This window comes from Malaclemys terrapin, chromosome 8 (genome assembly GCF_027887155.1).
Source record: "Malaclemys terrapin pileata isolate rMalTer1 chromosome 8, rMalTer1.hap1, whole genome shotgun sequence".
In the NCBI taxonomy this organism is placed as follows: domain Eukaryota; kingdom Metazoa; phylum Chordata; order Testudines; family Emydidae; genus Malaclemys; species Malaclemys terrapin.
In genome coordinates, this window is record NC_071512.1 from 107,427,715 (window position 1) to 107,445,743 (window position 18,029).

Sequence of the window (18,029 nt, forward strand, 5' to 3'; positions counted from 1 at the left end):
TTGGGTTTGTTTAGTTTGGAAAAGAGAAGACTGAGAGGGGACATGATAGCAGTTTTCAGGTATCTAAAAGGGTGTCATAAGGAGGAGGGAGAGAACTTGTTCACCTTAGCCTCTAAGGATAGAACCAGAAACAATGGGTTTAAACTGCAGCAAGGGAGGTCTAGGTTGGACATTAGGAAAAAGTTCCTAACTGTCAGGGTGGTTAAACACTGGAACAAATTGCCTAGGGAGGTTGTGGAATCTCCGTCTCTGGAGATATTTAAGAGTAGGTTAGATAAATGTCTATTAGGGATGGTCTAGGCAGTATTTGGTCCTGCCATGCGGGCAGGGGACTGGACTCGATGACCTCTCGAGGTCCCTTCCAGTCCTAGAATCTATGAATCTATGAATCTATAAAGCTAGGAATTGTCTCGTGTTGTTTTCCCTGTTTTCCCCCTGCTTTTTCTGTCTTTCTGTTGCTCAGCTGTCTTTTCCCTCTTCCTTTCTCGCACATCTGTTGCCTCCTCCCATCACTTCTCTTTTTCCCCCCCCCTCCTTCTGCTTGCTCCCTTTCCTTTCTCTGTGTCACCTTTATATTTTCTCTGGGGGGGAATGGTCCTGGCCTTTTGCAAACCTGTTTTTGTGAGAGAGACTATCAGAATTCTCCATCCTCCATAGAAAGGAGGAAACCTTTCCCAGGATGCTGTGCAGGAGGGAGCCCTCTGGCTTTCAAATGCAAGACCTCAAAACTCTTTAAAGCTAGTGGGATTCCCTATCCTCTTTGCATAGAGAACATTGCTATTAGGGCTTCCTTTCATAGCCACATCCGGCCCATTGATAACATCGGTCCTGGGCATTAGTAGGTGAGCTCATGTTTTTGTTAGTGAAGTAATCCCCTCCAAGTTTATATATCAGTTTTTAGTGTAACACACTTTACATTACAGTAAAGTGTTACACTATTATTGTTCGATCTTTCCGTTTCAAGTGGGATGTGAAGACAAATGAATACTTAGTTCATAATATCTTTAGCTTGAGCTGAATGATGCACTTGAGAAATGCTCCTAAATTAAAGTAGAATTGTCCTGCTTATGTGCCTTGATAGTCCAATCCAATAAATAAGAGACCTACACAGAAAAACATTTTCAACAGAACACTCTGGCGTTCACCATAGTCAGGTGTAAAGAAATGTTCCCTGCCTACTAGTATTGTGAGTTTCTGTCATGCTCTGTACAGTGAACTCCTCTTTCCACCTCATCCCAACACAACCGGCCCAGAGTTGTAAGTGATCCGTTTCCTGGCCTAACTAACACAAGTAAAGAGACAAGTGTCTTGATCCTGGTGAAAGCAGAACAAGATGTGGGGGGGGGGGTGTAGGGGGAGTACATACTGGTAGGATGTGTTGGGTCAAACTTCATACAGTAATTGTATTCAGACATCAAAGGGGAAAGAGCTAAACATAAAGTCAGATTCAGGTGTGGGTGGGAGTTTCCCTCCTTACTAACCCTTCTTGGTTGATGAGTCGCATTAAAAATATCTCCCACAAGTTGATAGTGTTTTATTGTTATCGACTAGCCTAGAACAGTCCCTGTGTACTGCTCTGATGATCAGACGTCCCTCTGCTTGTGCCAGAACGTTTTTGAATGAGACAAGTTTAGTATGGAGAGGAAAGTAAAATCAATGTGAAATGCCAGAGTCCTTCAGTACAGGGCTTCACCCTGTCTTTAAAGGGAAAGAGGATGCACAGGAAGAAGGAATAAATAGGCCTCACTGCTCTAGAGGATGTGAACTGTCCTTTGTTCTTAACACTGATTCAAATCAATAGAGAATACTGAGTTACCAGAAATACTACCGCTGCGACCAGTTATAGGTAGGGCCTCCGCATTCACAGCTCGTCAGCGAGGGCCAGTGAGGAGAGTATTTGAATGGCCTTTTCTGTGTGACTACATCACATAACCACATGCTCTGTACTCGAGCTGTGACGTAGTATAGTGTTCCAGTGGGAAAGGTGAGCCGCCCCCTTCTCTCAAAGGCCCCCCAAAGTGGTGTTGGAAGAAATACAATTGTTGCCTCCTTGAAGTGAGTTGTGTTCATTAGAGGAGTATGACATTAAAGGGGGCTGGAGCTGCAGTGCCCACAGGTTAGTCTTTAAATGACTGTACCCTGACATTACTCGCTGTAACTTGGAACAGGCTGGGCCCGTTACCTGGGCTTTCTCCCCAGCAACGTACAATCTCAGCTTACAGAGGAAATGTAGCAGAAATAATGACTTTTGGGGGGGAAGTGTTTTCCTGTGTAGTCGGTCAGTGCAGAGCCAGCAGGTGTACGTTTATAGACAGATTCCAGTGATGGCAGCCATCACTGTTCACCTCTTTGTTAAGCCTGCAGTAGGTGGGTAGGAATACATTTGCCCCTTGTAAACTTTTACCATCCATTGCTTTAACAACAAGGTAGAGCTCTTAAAAATGGCTGTGGAATGCTGTGGTGTGAGTTCCCTGTTTTCTCTTCCCTTCCAGGCATCCTCGAATGCACATCAGGACAGGGCTGGTGGATGCCCATCTATACTGCCTGAAGAAGTACGTGGTGGACTTCCTTGCAGAAAATAGGTAAGGAATGGGCAGAGGGAGGTGGTGATGCCAGACGTTTAATGTGATACGTAGCTGTCTAGCTGCAGGGTTCTGTTAAACAGCGGTTTGCATCTGTTTCTAAAATCAAATAACTTGTCCAAACACTTAGCTGTGTTTAAAAATCTGTGATTTCTAACCAGAGCTTTTGTTTTAAATCCTGCAACAGCAAAATTAAAAAGCAGACAAATTTGCCTCCGTTCTGATAATCTCACCATGTCCCTTGCTTCTACCTACAACAGCTGTACTTCCTAGGCTAGTCATCTCTTCTAGGGTTTCTTCACTGGGTAGAGATGTAAATACATTTCATGCCTATTTCTTTTTCTCCAGCACACGCTCAGTAATCACCTTTTCTCTCCCCCCTTCCCCACCCACTAACCCTGTAGGCAGGCTATCTCTGTAGCATCCTATGTTCTTAGTTTGTGTTGTTCTCATGTGGAAACTTTGAGACCACCCACCAAGGGTAAGGAAAACATCCATTTATGGAAGACGAGAGTGATCCTGGCTATAACATTTCATGTAACAGGAAAAAAAAAATCAATGTGTTTACCTTAAACCAAACACAGCTAGTAGTTCAGCCTGGGGACGACTTTCAGTTCCTAGATCTTCTGTGGCATCTGTCATGCCCACTCCAGATAGTGAATGTTCACTAAGTTCTCAGATATATTTCCCCCTTTGAAGTGAGATGGAGGCTAAAGGTCATAACTAGATGTTGAATTTGTAGCCATATTTCTTAGCAGAGAAACTGACAGGAGAGAGAACACTGAGGAATGAAGGAACTTCTAGTGGCCTTGATCACAAAGGAAGGCACAAATACAGGTTCTCATGATGCACGCCCCCTCTTGGTTATTTGGTTGGAGGTTCCACATGTGGAAAGTTTGCAGGATCAGGACTGTATGTGTGTGTCTTTTAAATGGAAAATCAGTGACAAATCCCCAGGGGACTCTCTCATCACTGTTAAGTGTAGTGCTTCTCTATTGCTGGGGCTGGCACTTGGGATCATTTGTACCAATCAGTTGAATTAATCATAGGCATTGGAAACAAATCTGCAAGCTGGAAATGCTTGATTGGCCACGGGTAGTTGGTACTTGGAGCAGCCAAAGCTCCCAGTGCTCGGTTAGAGTTCATTTTAGAAGGCAGGTGGCGTTTGTGGAGTCATGTTTATGGATCACATGACTTCAGAGTGAAATGTAGTTTGCGCCTTTCTTTCCTAAGTGAACACATAGGGTCAAATTTTCACAAAGGCCTCAACCCATTTAGTTTTACAGGTGCAAATGATAATTTTAGATGTCTCGTGCATTTCACTGCCTCACTGTCTATATTGTGCCGCCTTGTCTGTGTCTTCTCTTAAACTTAGCTGGTAAACTCTGGGCCATCTCTGTTATATGTTTGCACAGTGCCTCACATAACTCGGTCCTGGTCCCTGTGTGCTATACAAATAATAATTTCAGAGGGATAGAAATCAGCATTTTTTTTATTGGCATCCATGAAAGGCCTGTGCAAAATTAAATCTCATTTTTGAAAATTTGGCTCATAATATTTTTAAGGCTTGTAGCATAAAGCATGAAGCCAGGTGGAGGTTTGACTTCAGCAAGAGCAGGGTTGCACTTTCTGTTATGAAAATGCCAAATTCTGTTCTCCACACCTGTAGCAGCTCCCTGTCCTCTTTAAAACAGCTTTTCATTTGTGCAGTGATCATTGGTTGTCTTTTATCTGTATGCTGAACATGCCCACATCTCTTAAATTAGGTCTTATTTTCTAAGCCCTTTAAATTATAATTGACTTCTTGGCTTCATGTATCATACCATTTAGTTAACATTTTCAAGGCTTGATAACAAAACTGAGATTACTAACCACAGGTGGCTGCTAGTTTATCTTTATTCAGCTACATGTTTATTATTCAACCAATAACCAACTGTGAGAGAGCCAATCACAGTACAGTGTTGCCATGCTTGGAAAATGGGATTCCTGCCACAGTGAATAACCCGGTTTTCAGGCTTCCGGCACTGGTGGGCATTCTCAGCTTGTTTTTCTTTTCTGGGGGAAGGGAAGGACAGTGCATACTCAGAGATCTTTCCATGATCAGGAGCAGTATTCCAGGACTTTTGAAAGATCCTGTGGAATATTTTTGCCTCAAAAGTACTGACGTTTATATGATTGTTTTTTAAATACTTTGTTTTTCAGTCCAGAGAAAACTTTCATTAAGATTTTACTTTTCTTCAATTCCGCGCTGGGGCTGGAGAAGCTTAGATGTCTTGTTTAAGTTTGAGTGTGGTTAAAACTAACTGCAGGGCCTGAAGTGAACAGTGAAGCTGTTGTACTGTGCCAGGAAGCACTGACACAGTGTACTTCCTTGGTATTGCAATATTTACACTGTGTTAATATTGGAACCTGGGGGTGTGATGGTAGGAATTACTTGTCTTTTTGCATTGTTGCAGCATCAGTGAGGGATCCACATTTTGTTTTCATTGTATTTTAACATACACAAGCAGAAAACACCTTGCCTAGCAGTTAAAACTTCAGCTCCTAGGGCCAGCTATGGTTCAGCATGTTGCAGAGGAAGATTATGATTCCTGGCAGGTTGTGGAATCGCCTGGGGAGCACAGAGTGCCTGTCATTCCAGATAGCACAGGGGCCTGGTCTACACACAAAGTAGCTCCAGTTTAATTGAAGATGTGAGTTTTAAACTGGTTTAATTCATAGATTCATAGATTCTAGGACTGGAAGGGACCTTGAGAGGTCATCCAGTCCAGTCCCCTGCCCACATGGCAGGACCAAATACCGTCTAGACCATCCCTGATAGACATTTATCTAACCTACTCTTAAATATCTCCAGAGATGGTGATTCCACAGCCTCCCTAGGCAATTTATTCCAGTGTTTAACCACCCTGACAGTTAGGAACTTTTTCCTAATGTCCAACCTAGACCTCCCTTGCTGCAGTTTAAACCCATTGCTTCTTGTTCTATCCTTAGAGGCTAAGGTTTTCTCCCTCCTCCTTATAACACCCTGTTAGATACCTGAAAACTGCTATTATGTCCCCTCTCAGTCTTCTCTTTTCCAAACTAAACAAACCCAATTCTTTCAGCCTTCCTTCATAGGTCATGTTCTCAAGACCTTTAATCATTCTTGCTGCTCTTCTCTGGACCCTTTCCAATTTCTCCACATCTTTCTTGAAATGCGGTGCCCAGAACTGGACACAATACTCCAGCTGAGGCCTAAGCAGCGCAGAGTAGAGCGGAAGAATGACTTCTCGTGTCTTGCTCACAACACACCTGTTAATACATCCCAGAATCATGTTTGCTTTTTTTGCAACAGCATCACACTGTTGACTCATATTTAGCTTGTGGTCCTCTATAACCCCTAGATCCCTTTCTGCCGTACTCCTTCCTAGACAGTCTCTTCCCATTCTGTATGTGTGAAACTGATTTTTTTCTTCCTAAGTGGAGCACTTTGCATTTGTCTTTGTTAAACTTCATCCTGTTTAACTCAGACCATTTCTCCAATTTGTCCAGATCATTTTGAATTATGACCCTGTCCTCCAAAGCAGTTGCAATCCCTCCCAGTTTGGTATCATCCGCAAACTTAGTAAGCATACTTTCTATGCCAATATCTAAGTCGTTAATGAAGATATTGAACAGAGCCGGTCCCAAAACAGACCCCTGCGGAACCCCACTCGTTATGCCTTTCCAGCAGGATTGGGAACCATTAATAACAACTCTCTGAGTACGATTATCCAGCCAGTTATGCACCCACTTTATAGTAGCCCCATCTAAATTGTATTTGCCTAGTTTATCGATAAGAATATCATGCGAGACCGTATCAAATGCCTTACTAAAGTCTAGGTATACCACATCCACAGCTTCTCCCTTATCCACAAGACTCATTATCCTATCAAAGAAAGCTATCAGATCGGTTTGACACGATTTGTTCTTTACAAATCCATGCTGGCTATTCCCTATCACCTTACCACCTTCCAAGTGTTTGCAGATGGTTTCCTTAATTACTTGCTCCATTATCTTCCCTGGCACAGAAGTTAAACTAACTGGTCTGTAGTTTCCTGGGTTGTTTTTATTTCCCTTTTTATAGATGGGCACTATATTTGCCCTTTTCCAGTCTTCTGGAATCTCTCCCGTCTCCCATGATTTTCCAAAGATAATAGCTAGAGGCTCAGATACCTCCTCTATTAGTTCCTTGAGTATTCTAGGATGCATTTCATCAGGCCCTGGTGACTTGCAGGCATCTAACTTTTCTAAGTGATTTTTAACTTGTTCTTTTTTTATTTTATCTTCTAAACCTACCCCCTTCCCATTAGCATTCACTATGTTAGGCATTCCTTCAGATTTCTCGGTGAAGACCGAAACAAAAGTCATTAAGCATCTCTGCCATTTCCAAGATTCCTGTTACTGTTTCTCCCTCTTCACTGAGCAGTGGGCCTACCCTGTCTTTGGTCTTCCTCTTGCTTCTAATGTATTGATAAAAAGTCTTCTTGTTTCCCTTTATTCCCGTAGCTAGTTTGAGCTCATTTTGTGCCTTTGCCTTTCTAATCTTGCCCCTGCATTCCTGTGTTGTTTTCATTACATCAGTACGCCTTTGGATGGGGAAGTGCTTAAATCAATTTGAATGTCTTAAATTGGGCTACTTTAAATCAGTTTGTAATCCATTTAAAATCATCTGATTTAATACACCGAGTTGCAGTTTAAATAAACTGGTGCACACACTGTATGTAGACAAGTCCAAAGTTGCTGAGCATCAGCTACAAAGGGGGGAAATATCGTTTAACAAAAGCTTAACCAATTCACTGTTGGTTGAAGTACGATTGTTGCTTTGGATATGAGAAGGTCACACCCTAGAGAAGCCATCTAGTAGTGCAAGATTTCTAGAGAAGACACTGGTCTTGTGGTTCAAGAACAGGATACAGTATCAGAATTCCGGCGTTCTGTTATCAGCTCTACCACGGCTTCCTTCATGACCTTGGGCAAGTCATTTCATTTCTCTGTGCCTCAGTTTCCTCCTCTGCCCGGGACTGTTCGGAGTCTAAATTAATCAATGTTTGTAAAGTGCTTAGAACTATCTGATGGAAGATGCTATGAGAGGGCAAATTCTTCTTAACCAGTCCATAACTCAGCTCACAGAACTAAAGGCTTGATAATGTATTAAATGTGAATGAGTAACTGATATTCCTGCTAGAAGTTCTGTTATGTTATAGCAAAGTCTGTTGGCAAAGCAAACAAGTTCTAGAGCTTCCGAAAAGCAAGATTCCCTAGTGCATCTGAATGATGGTCGGTGAAAACTGCCATTATTTTTGTCTATGTATTATGTGTACATCAAATACTGCAATATTTGTGTCCTTACAAAGTCAAGCGGTCACGTACCCTTGCTATTGTTTGTTTAAACCTGGGAGAGGTTTTTCAGGCTTAATTTCTTCACAGAAGGAAAAACACTCTTTGTGTGTGAAAAAGTAGATCTTTTTGGCAGTTAAAATGCCCCCCAAATCCCACGCAACTCTCAAACACTAGCCCAATTTTGAATTCCAGTGGAATAGGTCTATAAACTTGTGACCGTCCCACCCTCCCCTGGCACGATACACACATTACACTAAGATGGTCCAAACGTGCTGTCTTCCTGGGGAGTTACCTGTAATGTAAACTTAAACAACAAGAAACAGACTTGGTCTAAAATGTACCCTGAGCTAGGCTGTTCCTAGGGATTTTCCCTGCAGGACCCTCTGTTCCCTCTGCCTGCGAGAGATTGGAGCTAATGGGACCGCCTCGGTATTGGTGCCATGGTGAGTCAGCAGACCAGCCCTACATCTCTGAGCAGGATCCCTAGACCCTGATACCAGCATGACTCAATAGAAGATCTTGCTTCTCTATGCAGGGTCCTAAACATGGCACCTGTGAGAAAGCTTTCCTTTAATTTAAAAAAAAAAAGCCTCCTTTTACGAGGATATTAAAGATAACTCGAGGGCCAAATTGTTAGTGCTAGGAGACCCTCGGAGTGGTGAGGGAGAAGTGGCACAGTGCTGGCCGTGTGTTAATGACAGGAGCCATTCTGCCAGTGTGGGGCTAGAGGGCTCATGGTGAACACCTGCACCTCATGGAGAAGTGCACAGTATTGCTTCTCTTAAGAGGATCAGCATGCGGCAAAGGCCAGCACGCTGCAGACAGCTGCAGAGGCTGAAGCTGGCTGGGGGCATACTCACCCCCCACATCTGGCAGGCCTCTCACCCTTGGGGCTCTGTGGTGCTGGCCAGCACGGTAGCCAGTCCCCTTTTCTGGCACTCTCTCTCTTGAGCACTAGGTTGGAATCCTGCCTTCCTGCTGCTTATAGGGGCAATGGAAAAAGAGCCCTTCTTCCCTTTTCCCTTGTGAGCACAATCGGTAGCAGAGGGAGGATCTGAGCCTGTGCTCTTCGAGCACGCCTGCTGTATAGGCAGGTGTTAATATCAATGCAGTATGTGCTCAGAGTTGGCTTGCTTACAATCCCCAGGAAACTTTCAGTGGAAAAATAGTGATCTACATGAACTAACATAGTAGATTTTCATTTGTGCCTTTTCCAAAATATTTCCGAAGCTCTACCCTGGCAGAATTTCTGTTTAAAAAAATAATACAGCAACTTTTCTGCTTTACAGAGCTTATCATTGACACCCCAAAACTCCTTTTGTGAATTTGTACTGGCCGAGTGGAGAATGGGGGTCTGTGTAATTGGTATGGATTCGTGTGCGTGCGTGTGCGCAATGTGTGTTTAAAGTACACAGGATGTATCAATAATATCATGCCCACAGTCAGTTACAGGCACAAAGGATAGCATTTATGGTAGATGGCTAACTACTTGATTGTCCCCACAAATGAGGCTCATCTGAATGCTGTCATTTTCACCCTCAATTGATGGTGGGCAGTAAATTAGAGGCCAAGTTGAGGCCTCTTTAAAAAATATAGCCCTACTTATAATTTTCCCCCAAAATCATTTTTATTGTATATATAATATATGAAAAAATGTGGTTCTTGGCTAAGATCACTCTTGTCAGACTTCATCCTACTGCAGATTTTTTCTGACCCCATAAAATACATGTTCTCCTTCGAGTCCGTGTCCGTGTGGATCCCACTGGAGCTGCACATGCACCCCCTGTATGCGAGCTCAGAATCTTTTGCCTACCAGGTTGTGTCTGGGCCACACATGTGCCCTGAGTCACCTCATGCTCCCATAAGAGAGCTGAAAGAGCAAAGCGGCCCTGCGCTCTTCGATTCTCTCTTACCACTCATGGCAATGAGATGCAAGGTGGACTATATCGGACCTGGTTCTGACTTTCAAACCTTACTTCAGTAAAGAAGATTCTTCCCTGATTCCTTTTTATTCCTTTCTGTATTTTAATTTTCTTTAAGCACATAAGAATGGCCCTACTGGGTCAGACCAAGAGTCCATCTAGCCCAGTATCCTGTCTTCTGACAGTGGCCAATGCCAGGTGCCCCAGAGGGAATGAACAGAACAGGGAATCATCAAGTGATCCATCCCCTGTCACTCATTCCCAGCTTCTGGCAAACAGAGACTAGGGACACCATTCCTGCCCAGCCTGGCTAATAGCCATTGATGGACCTATCCTCCATGAATTTATCTAGTTCTTTTTTGAACCCTGTTATGGTGTTGGCCTTCACAACATCCTTTGGCAAGGAGTTCCACAGGGTGACTGTGCATTGTGTGAAAAAATACTTCCTTTTATTTGTTTTAAACCTGCTGCCTATTAATTTCATTTGGTGACCCCTAGTTCTTGTTTTATGAGAAGTAGTAAACATCAGTTCCTTATCTACTTTCTCCACACCAGTCATGATTTTATAGACCTCAATCATATCTCCCCTTAGCCATCTCTTTTCCAAGCTGAAAAGTTCCAGTCTTATTAATCTGTCCTCCTATGGAAGCCGTTCCATACTCCTAATAATTTTTGTTGCCCTTTTCAGAACCCTTTCCAATTCCAATATAATTTGTGTGCTGCCGCGCCCCCGCCCCCCCAAAAAAAGAGAGCAAGAGAGAGAGCAGTTATAACAGAGGGGAGACCTCCCTGTACAGTGGGGTGAGGTGCTTCTTGACAACCGCTAGTTATGGCGGACTCCAAATCTTTGGGGTTTAAACCCTGAACCCCCATAGAAGAAGACAGCAGCTGCCTGTTCTGTCTCGGAGAAGCACATGTCCCCAGCAAGTCTGTTATCTGCTGCTCCTTTTTGTCTTGCATGCGAAAGTCCTGAGATATGAGTCTCAAGTTACCCCTCTTGGAGCAACCCATGAGGGTAACTTCAGCTCCAGGATCTTGGCTGTCCTCCAGGATTCTTCGAGTGCTGTCTTTGTAGGGGCTCCACTTCAGGTGATGGTGACTCCCGGCACTTTTGCTCATAGGCTGTTCCATAGCTGTGCCTGTCCGGGCCATGCACGCGCTCTCCAGCTGTCTCATGGCGCCTGTCTGTCCCACTGAGCGCACGTTCCTTCTCAACCATCCTTGGCTGAAGACAGAGCTCTCCGCAGTGTGACAGCCCTTTCTCCCTAGAGTATAAAAAAATAGAAATTAGTAGTTAAATAAATTTTCTTTTATTGTAGTTGCATAGTTCGTTTAAATTTTTTTCTTCAATACTTAGATTTGTTAGTTCTCCTTAGTTCATAGTCCCCCCCTCAGGGCATGAACATTAACGTTAACGACTATGCCAGGTTCTCCTGGTTTTAAGAGATGCGGTTCCTGCCGCAAGGTAATGCCTAGATCCGATGGACACACTCAATGGGTGACGTGCCTCGGAGAGATGCACATTCCTTCTAAGTGCGTTTATTGCAGCAACTTGAGGGCATGAGCCCGCCGAGACCGGGACCTCCGCCTGAAGATGATCCTAATGGAGAAATCACTTCTCCTAGGATCAGACAAGGATCCCCCAATCACTTCCTCCCCCAATAAGGAACAAATACATCCGAGTCATGACAGGCAACGTAGCATGCATGTTCTATATCAGCAGACAAGGGGGGCTCGATCCCACTCCCTGTGCACCGAAGCCATGATGCTATGGGACTGGTGCAGCCGCTACAATATAGACATCTCAACCTCTTACCTTCCTGGATGCCAAAACACCACCGCCGACACCCTCAGCAGACACTTCTCACGGGAACACGAATGGGAAATGAACCCCACAACCCTCCACCGAATATTCAGATGATTGGGATTCCCTTCCATTGACTTATTTGCCATGTTCCAGAACCGCAAATGTACCCGAGCAGGACTCTGCCCCTGATCCCTAGGGGATGCCTTTCTAATTCTGTGGGACAACTCATTTATGTACGCATTCCCACCAATACCACTAATCCACAGAGTCCTACACAAAATAAAGGAAGACGAGGCCACAATCTTTCTGATTGCTCCAGTATGGCCCCGACAAACATGGTACCCTTACCTGTTACGTCTGTCGATCTGTCCGCCACAGACTCTCCCATTAACATGAGACCTTCTGTCGCAGGACAACGGACAAGTCCTACGTCCACAACTAGAGAAGCTCCATCTGAAAGCGTGGTTCCTCCATGGTTCCACTGTTCAGAACAAGTGAAAAATATTTTGCTAAACAGCAGACACCAATCTGCATGCACTGCTTACCTGCAGAAATGGAAGCGTTTCTCCACGTAGTGTTCAAACAACAGATCGCTACATGTATTGCACCATTACCAGCGGTACTAGACTATTTGGTCGAATTGAAGAATTCAGGACTATCGCTAAGCTCTATCAAAGTTCACCTTGCGGCGGTTAATACTTTCCATGACACAATCGAGGGGTTTTCAGTTTTCACACACCCTATTACAAAGTGCTTCATGCTTGGTCTACAAAACCTCTATCAGGAGATGCATTCCCCCACCCCCACATGGAACCTCCATTCGAACCAATGGCTACCTGCTCCTTACTTCACCTGTCCATGAAGGTGGCTTTCTTAGTAGCCATTACTTCCACTAGATGAGTTAGTGAGATTGGCGCACTAATGGCCAACCCACCCTACACCATCTTTTTGAAGGACAAGGTCACATTATGACCCCATCCAAAATTTCTCCCCAAAGTGTCCTCAACCTTCCATATCAACCAACCCATTCACCTTCCCACATTCTATCCCAAGCAGCGCATGTGCTCACAGGATGCAGCACTACACACCCTAGATGTCAGACGGGCGGTAGCCTTCTACCTGGACAGGACGAGATCTTTCCGAAAATCACCGAGACTCTTTGTCTCGACAGCGGAATGTTCCAAAGGGTCAGCAATATCGAAACAACGACTTTCGAAATTGATATCGAACTATATTCGTCTGTGCTACGAATCAAGGGAAATAGAACTCCCTACAGGCCTCAGATCCCATTCCACACGTGCTATGGCAACTTCTGTGGCTTTTCTTCACAATGTACCCATTTCATTTGCAAAGCCGCCACTTGGGCGTCAGAACATGCCTTTACCGATCACTACGCCATTACACAACACTCCAGGGACGATGCCATACTTGGCCTTCCAGTCCTCTCCACTTTGGTTAGCCATATACCTCCAAAGTGCCCCCATCCTTCATGGGTACTGCTCTACATTCACCTGAAGTGGAGCACCCACAGGGACAGCACTCGAAGAAGAAGAAGAGAAGCTTACTCACCTAGTGCAGTAACTGAGGTTCTTGGAGATGGTTGTCCCTGTGGGTGCTCCACTACCCACCCTCCTCCCCTCTACTTTGGAGTTTGATACGAGGACTGTACGGTAGAGAAGGAACAGAGGGGGGGCGGGCCGCACATGTGCACTCAATGGGACAGACAGGCGCCACAAGACAGCTGGCCCTGCCGAGCACTGCTATGGAAAAACCTCAGATCAAGGGCACCAGGATGCACCATCACCTGAAGTGAAGCACCCACAGGGGGACACATCTCAAAGAACATCAGGTACTGCACAAGGTGAGTAACCCTCTCTATCGTCTCAGCAAGCCCCTTGGCTGTTGGGCACCACACTCACTTCCATCAGGGAAACAAAGGTGGCAGAACCTCTGACATCAACATCCCTGACACCGGCTGCATTAACCTCGGCCCTGAGGTGTTGGCACCACTCCAGGGCAGAGAGACCCAGCTCTGTCCCCTGAACACCAGGCATAAACAGCTCTAAGTGGACAACACATCCACCCCACAGGGAGGACTCTAGGTCAAGGAAGAAGCCCTCAGCACTACACCACAAGAGAAATTAAGGCTGAGAGAGTCTGGCCCAACTTCCATGCTGGCGCCAGAACCTTTCACGGCACTGAGATATGCTTTTAAGCCTCCTTCGCTGCTCCTCTCAGTACTGGATTTGGCATGGCCCTTGCACAGGCCATTCATCATGTAGGCATTGTGAGCGGATAGAGCATGTCCAGTGCACATAGACTCTTGGAAGAATTTAGCTGAAAAACAAAAGTGTCTTCAGTCTCTTCTGAGCATGTGTGAACTGTGTTTTTTTTTTTTTTTTTTTTTTTGCACTCTTATAACTTGGCCAGATTTGGACATTTTTTCATGGGGATGGCAAATGACACATCCCTGACACAAAGGTGAACTTGTGCCAAATTTCAAGTCTCTGCACCAAAGCATGGAGGCGTGCTAGAGCTTCTCAACTAAATGTGTTTGGTTTTTTTTAAAGGTCGGGGGGGAGGGGTTGAATTGTTTGTTTTTTAACATGGACAAAACAACATATTTTTCCCTAATCTCATTATTGGAAACGATTGAACTATTTTTGCTGAAACTTTCCAAAAAAATATCAGCCTGAGGCAAACACCTGTTATGGGTAATTTCAGCTGAAATGGTTAACGTTTGGCAAAGTTCATAAGCAAGTGAAAACAAGGTCTTCTACTGGGAAGTGTTGGTCAACCTTAACTTTGGGTGGCACCACTTGCCTGTAATAAACATACATGACAACTGAGGGCCTGAGTTTTCAGAAAGCAGATACCATATTGCATTTGCCCTTGTGTAGTTACTTTACCTGTGCATGTGAGTCTTGCGCAATTTGTGTGCACAATTGTGGTAATCGCATTTGCTAATGCAAGTGGACCTTTGGCCTCAATTTCCTGGAAATCAGACTCTTAAGCATGTGTATAAAAGAAATGACCATGGTTACCAACAAATGCGTTTCTTGCATATTGGAGCATTTCTCCTGTTCCTATTTCTTTTCAAAATCTGGGTATAATCGTTTATGTATCTGTGCATATTAAAAACCACATCTGTGTTTTGAACCTAGCAATCTTGAATTGTTTGATGCAGGATAATCTATTGCTTTTCTTTACAGCCACTTGGACACTGGACAGTTTTGTTTCCTGGCAGGACTCCTGGTACTAACAGGGCAAATTAGAACCACAGTGAAGGACAAATATAATAGAGAGTGATCGTGTGATTACTTTGGAAGGTCCGACTGGGGAGAAGTAGGCATGATAGCCTCAATTCCCCCGATACAGTTCACTTGTCACTCACCTAATGTCTCCCTCCCTCCCCGCTGAGTACTCTGCCCGCAGGGGCTTGCTGGAACCAGAGAGAGCTGATTGAGAGCTAAGGGAAAGGATTAGATCTTCACCGGTTTTCCTCAGGACTGTGGACCTAACAGCCAGGGTTCCCAGTAGTGAACTGTTCCCAGAACTGAGAGCTAATCTCCTTTGCAACAAACTGTGTAGTGAAAGTCCAGCTCCATCCACTGGCTCACTTTTAACGAAGCTAACCGTTGCCTTTTGCACTGCTGAAATAAGTAGGAATAAACCGGGCTTTTTCTCCCCTGTGGAAAAAAACGGGACAGCAGAGAGACGACATGGGTCTTTTAAAACGGGGGGTGAGGGTGAATTTGTATGAAGGCTCCCGCTTGGATGGCTGTGTGGTAGGTTGTACACAGAGGCCCCTTGCAAGTTTATGTTAAGGTGCTGCAGACTAAACCAGTGCGTTTTTTCCTTTTTCCCCTGTAAATGCCTTTTTATCATTCAGACTGTCACCTGTGTTTTCTGGCAAGAGCTGCTGGCTGGGGGAGGTCTGGCAGAGCTAAACTCCCAGCTTGGTGGTCTTTGTACGGCCTTAAAAACAGAACCTGCTCTGTGAATACCTGCAAGTTAACATGTGTCAGCCGTATGGTTGGAATGTTTTCTTCTTCGCTTTAAAGAGGGGTTTTATAATGAATACTTTCCTTGTGATCAAAATGGGTAAATAAACAAACAGCTCCTGCAGGAAGTGTACTGTATGTAGACAGAGCAAATAGATTGTAGCTCTCCAAACAAGCAAAAAAATCCCAACCTCACCCAGCCGTGTGCATTTAAGCAATTAGAACATGAAATATGAATTTATCTTCTCCATTTTCCTTTCACATCAGATGTTACCCCTTACCAGGCATGACAAGACTTAGAACTTGCCAGATCATCGTCTTTTTCTGGTATTGATTCAGCTTGTTGATGCAAAGTTCCTTTATTGAAACTTAAATGGAAAAAACCTCAACTGTTCAAACTAGATCTGAGCAAATAATTCCCAACAAAATTGTATCTCTGATGAATGCAGCTTCTCTTTCTGTGTGTGGAATATCCACAAGCAGACCTCAGCTTCCATGAGTTTGCTTATATGATTGGGTCAGTTTAATTCTGTGGCTTGATCATACATAGATCCTTTGGTGGGAGAGCTCAATATGCCATATTTGAAATATGAGCCTTGCTGGTTGGTTATGATTGGTCCAAAGTCACATGGTGGTGTTTCTGATTCCTGACTGGGTGAGCATGCAGGCACCTCTGTGACAAATACTTGAAAGTGAAAATGTTCCTATTTGGTTTCTGTAAATTCTTGTGTGTATGGTGTTGAAATTTGCCATCCATGAGCATTTGTGCTAGTACGATTCAATGGGCCTGATCCTTAGCCATTAACTTCAGTGGAGGCACTCTGGCTGAGGATCGGGCCCATTGACTCTAACTGTGGAAAGTGAATTTCGAAAGGACATGAAAACGGCCAACACTGATTCACTTAACAATTAAAGCAGTTTTGATAGGATTCTTTTTGCATTATTCTGCTACCTGTAGCCTCAGCCATTAGCCCCCAGTCCAATTGGATTTTGTCTCCATGTAACCTTTAATATGTTTTTTGAGCCAGTTATGTGACTCTAACAGGCCTGTCTCCTCTAGGCTTTTTAATCTTTGTCTCCTGGACAATATTATCCAAACCTTGTTCTTTTCCATACAGTGCCACTTGTGCATAAGGCAGGATTTTTGTGTGGGAAAGGTCCATTTACTCCTGCCATGCATTCCTCACTCGATGACACAGTCCCATGTGTATGATGTGACAGCATATGGTACCTGTTTACAGCTGAGAATTGAATAGCCTAATACTTTCCTCTCCCAGGTTTTTCTCCCATTAGAATTAAAAACTGACATAATTTCCCCCTATTTCTACCAGGAAAATAATTACGGGGGGCCACTAGTCCCTCCCTCCAGGGTTAACTTGGAGGCTGGCTTCCAGTTCTTTTCTCTCCACCCCAGATCCATCACAAATAGTCTGATCCACCTGAATGATCTCGATGTCCTCTCATCCGAAGCTTGATTTTTTTTCTGGAAAATTAAGGAAAACTGTAACAGTTCCCCTGTTTTTTTTCTCTCTCTCTCTCCCTCCCTCCCCCCGCCCCCCGGATTTTTCTAAAAATGTTTGGTTTCCTCATAACTCTAAACCCATTTCTATAGAAACGTCAAACATCAGTGCTCTGTGGCAGGGTTAGCTGAAACAATGGGGAGACGCACTAGAGCTGACAAGTGCACTGGGAAATGACCTACTGCCGGCAAAGCCCACGGCTTCTTCACAAGTAGTAGGTACTTTCTTAGCTTGTGGAGATTACGGAGATATTTTTGGTGCTCTTGCAAAAATACGAAACTCAGACATATATTGTGAGAATATAAAATTCACAATAAATGTATATACATCTATCCACTTACTATAGATATGTCTATATTTTGAAGTGTATACATTCTATAGGTACATCTTTTAAAGTGTATTTTTTATACATTTATCTAAAAGTATACATATGTATCTTAAATTTACATAATACACCATTTTTTTAATATACAGACACCAGTTTGACTGGTGTGTTGTTTACACACGTGTTGTCTAGGCATAATATCAGAAAGCCTCTGTTTGATGCACACTTTGCAAATTGAGCCTGGCCTCTCAGGCAGTTTGCAGACAGTGTGTGGCTCAGATACACATGATGCGGGGGAGGTGCTGGCAGGGAACTGCAGGTGGGGCTGATCTGGCAGAAGAAGGGGATGCTGTCTGGGAAAGATTGTGATCCATTACTGAGCAGTTGGTGAGAACTGCCAAACTCCCTGGGTGGCCTTCAAGGGCAGCAGAGACTTCCATTAAAGAGCAATTCTGAAAAGCTGTTGGCATTCCCAGGCAAAGTATTTGGTTAACCTGGAGCTGTCTGG

The 18,029-nt window shown here is 44.2% G+C and overlaps 1 protein-coding gene across 3 annotated transcripts in view; it reads left to right on the forward strand.

The window, feature by feature from the left end:
* EIF2B3 (eukaryotic translation initiation factor 2B subunit gamma) overlaps nt 1–18,029 on the forward strand; it is a 145,794-nt gene that overhangs the window by 79,403 nt on the left and 48,362 nt on the right. For 2 of the 3 annotated variants that reach the window (XM_054037777.1, XM_054037776.1), the window contains exon 6: nt 2,493–2,582. The exons of the other annotated variant lie outside the window; for it this stretch is intronic. In XM_054037777.1, coding sequence (XP_053893752.1) covers nt 2,493–2,582 — 90 coding nt within the window. The remainder of the gene's footprint in view (nt 1–2,492; nt 2,583–18,029) is intronic. 3 annotated transcript variants of the gene reach the window in all.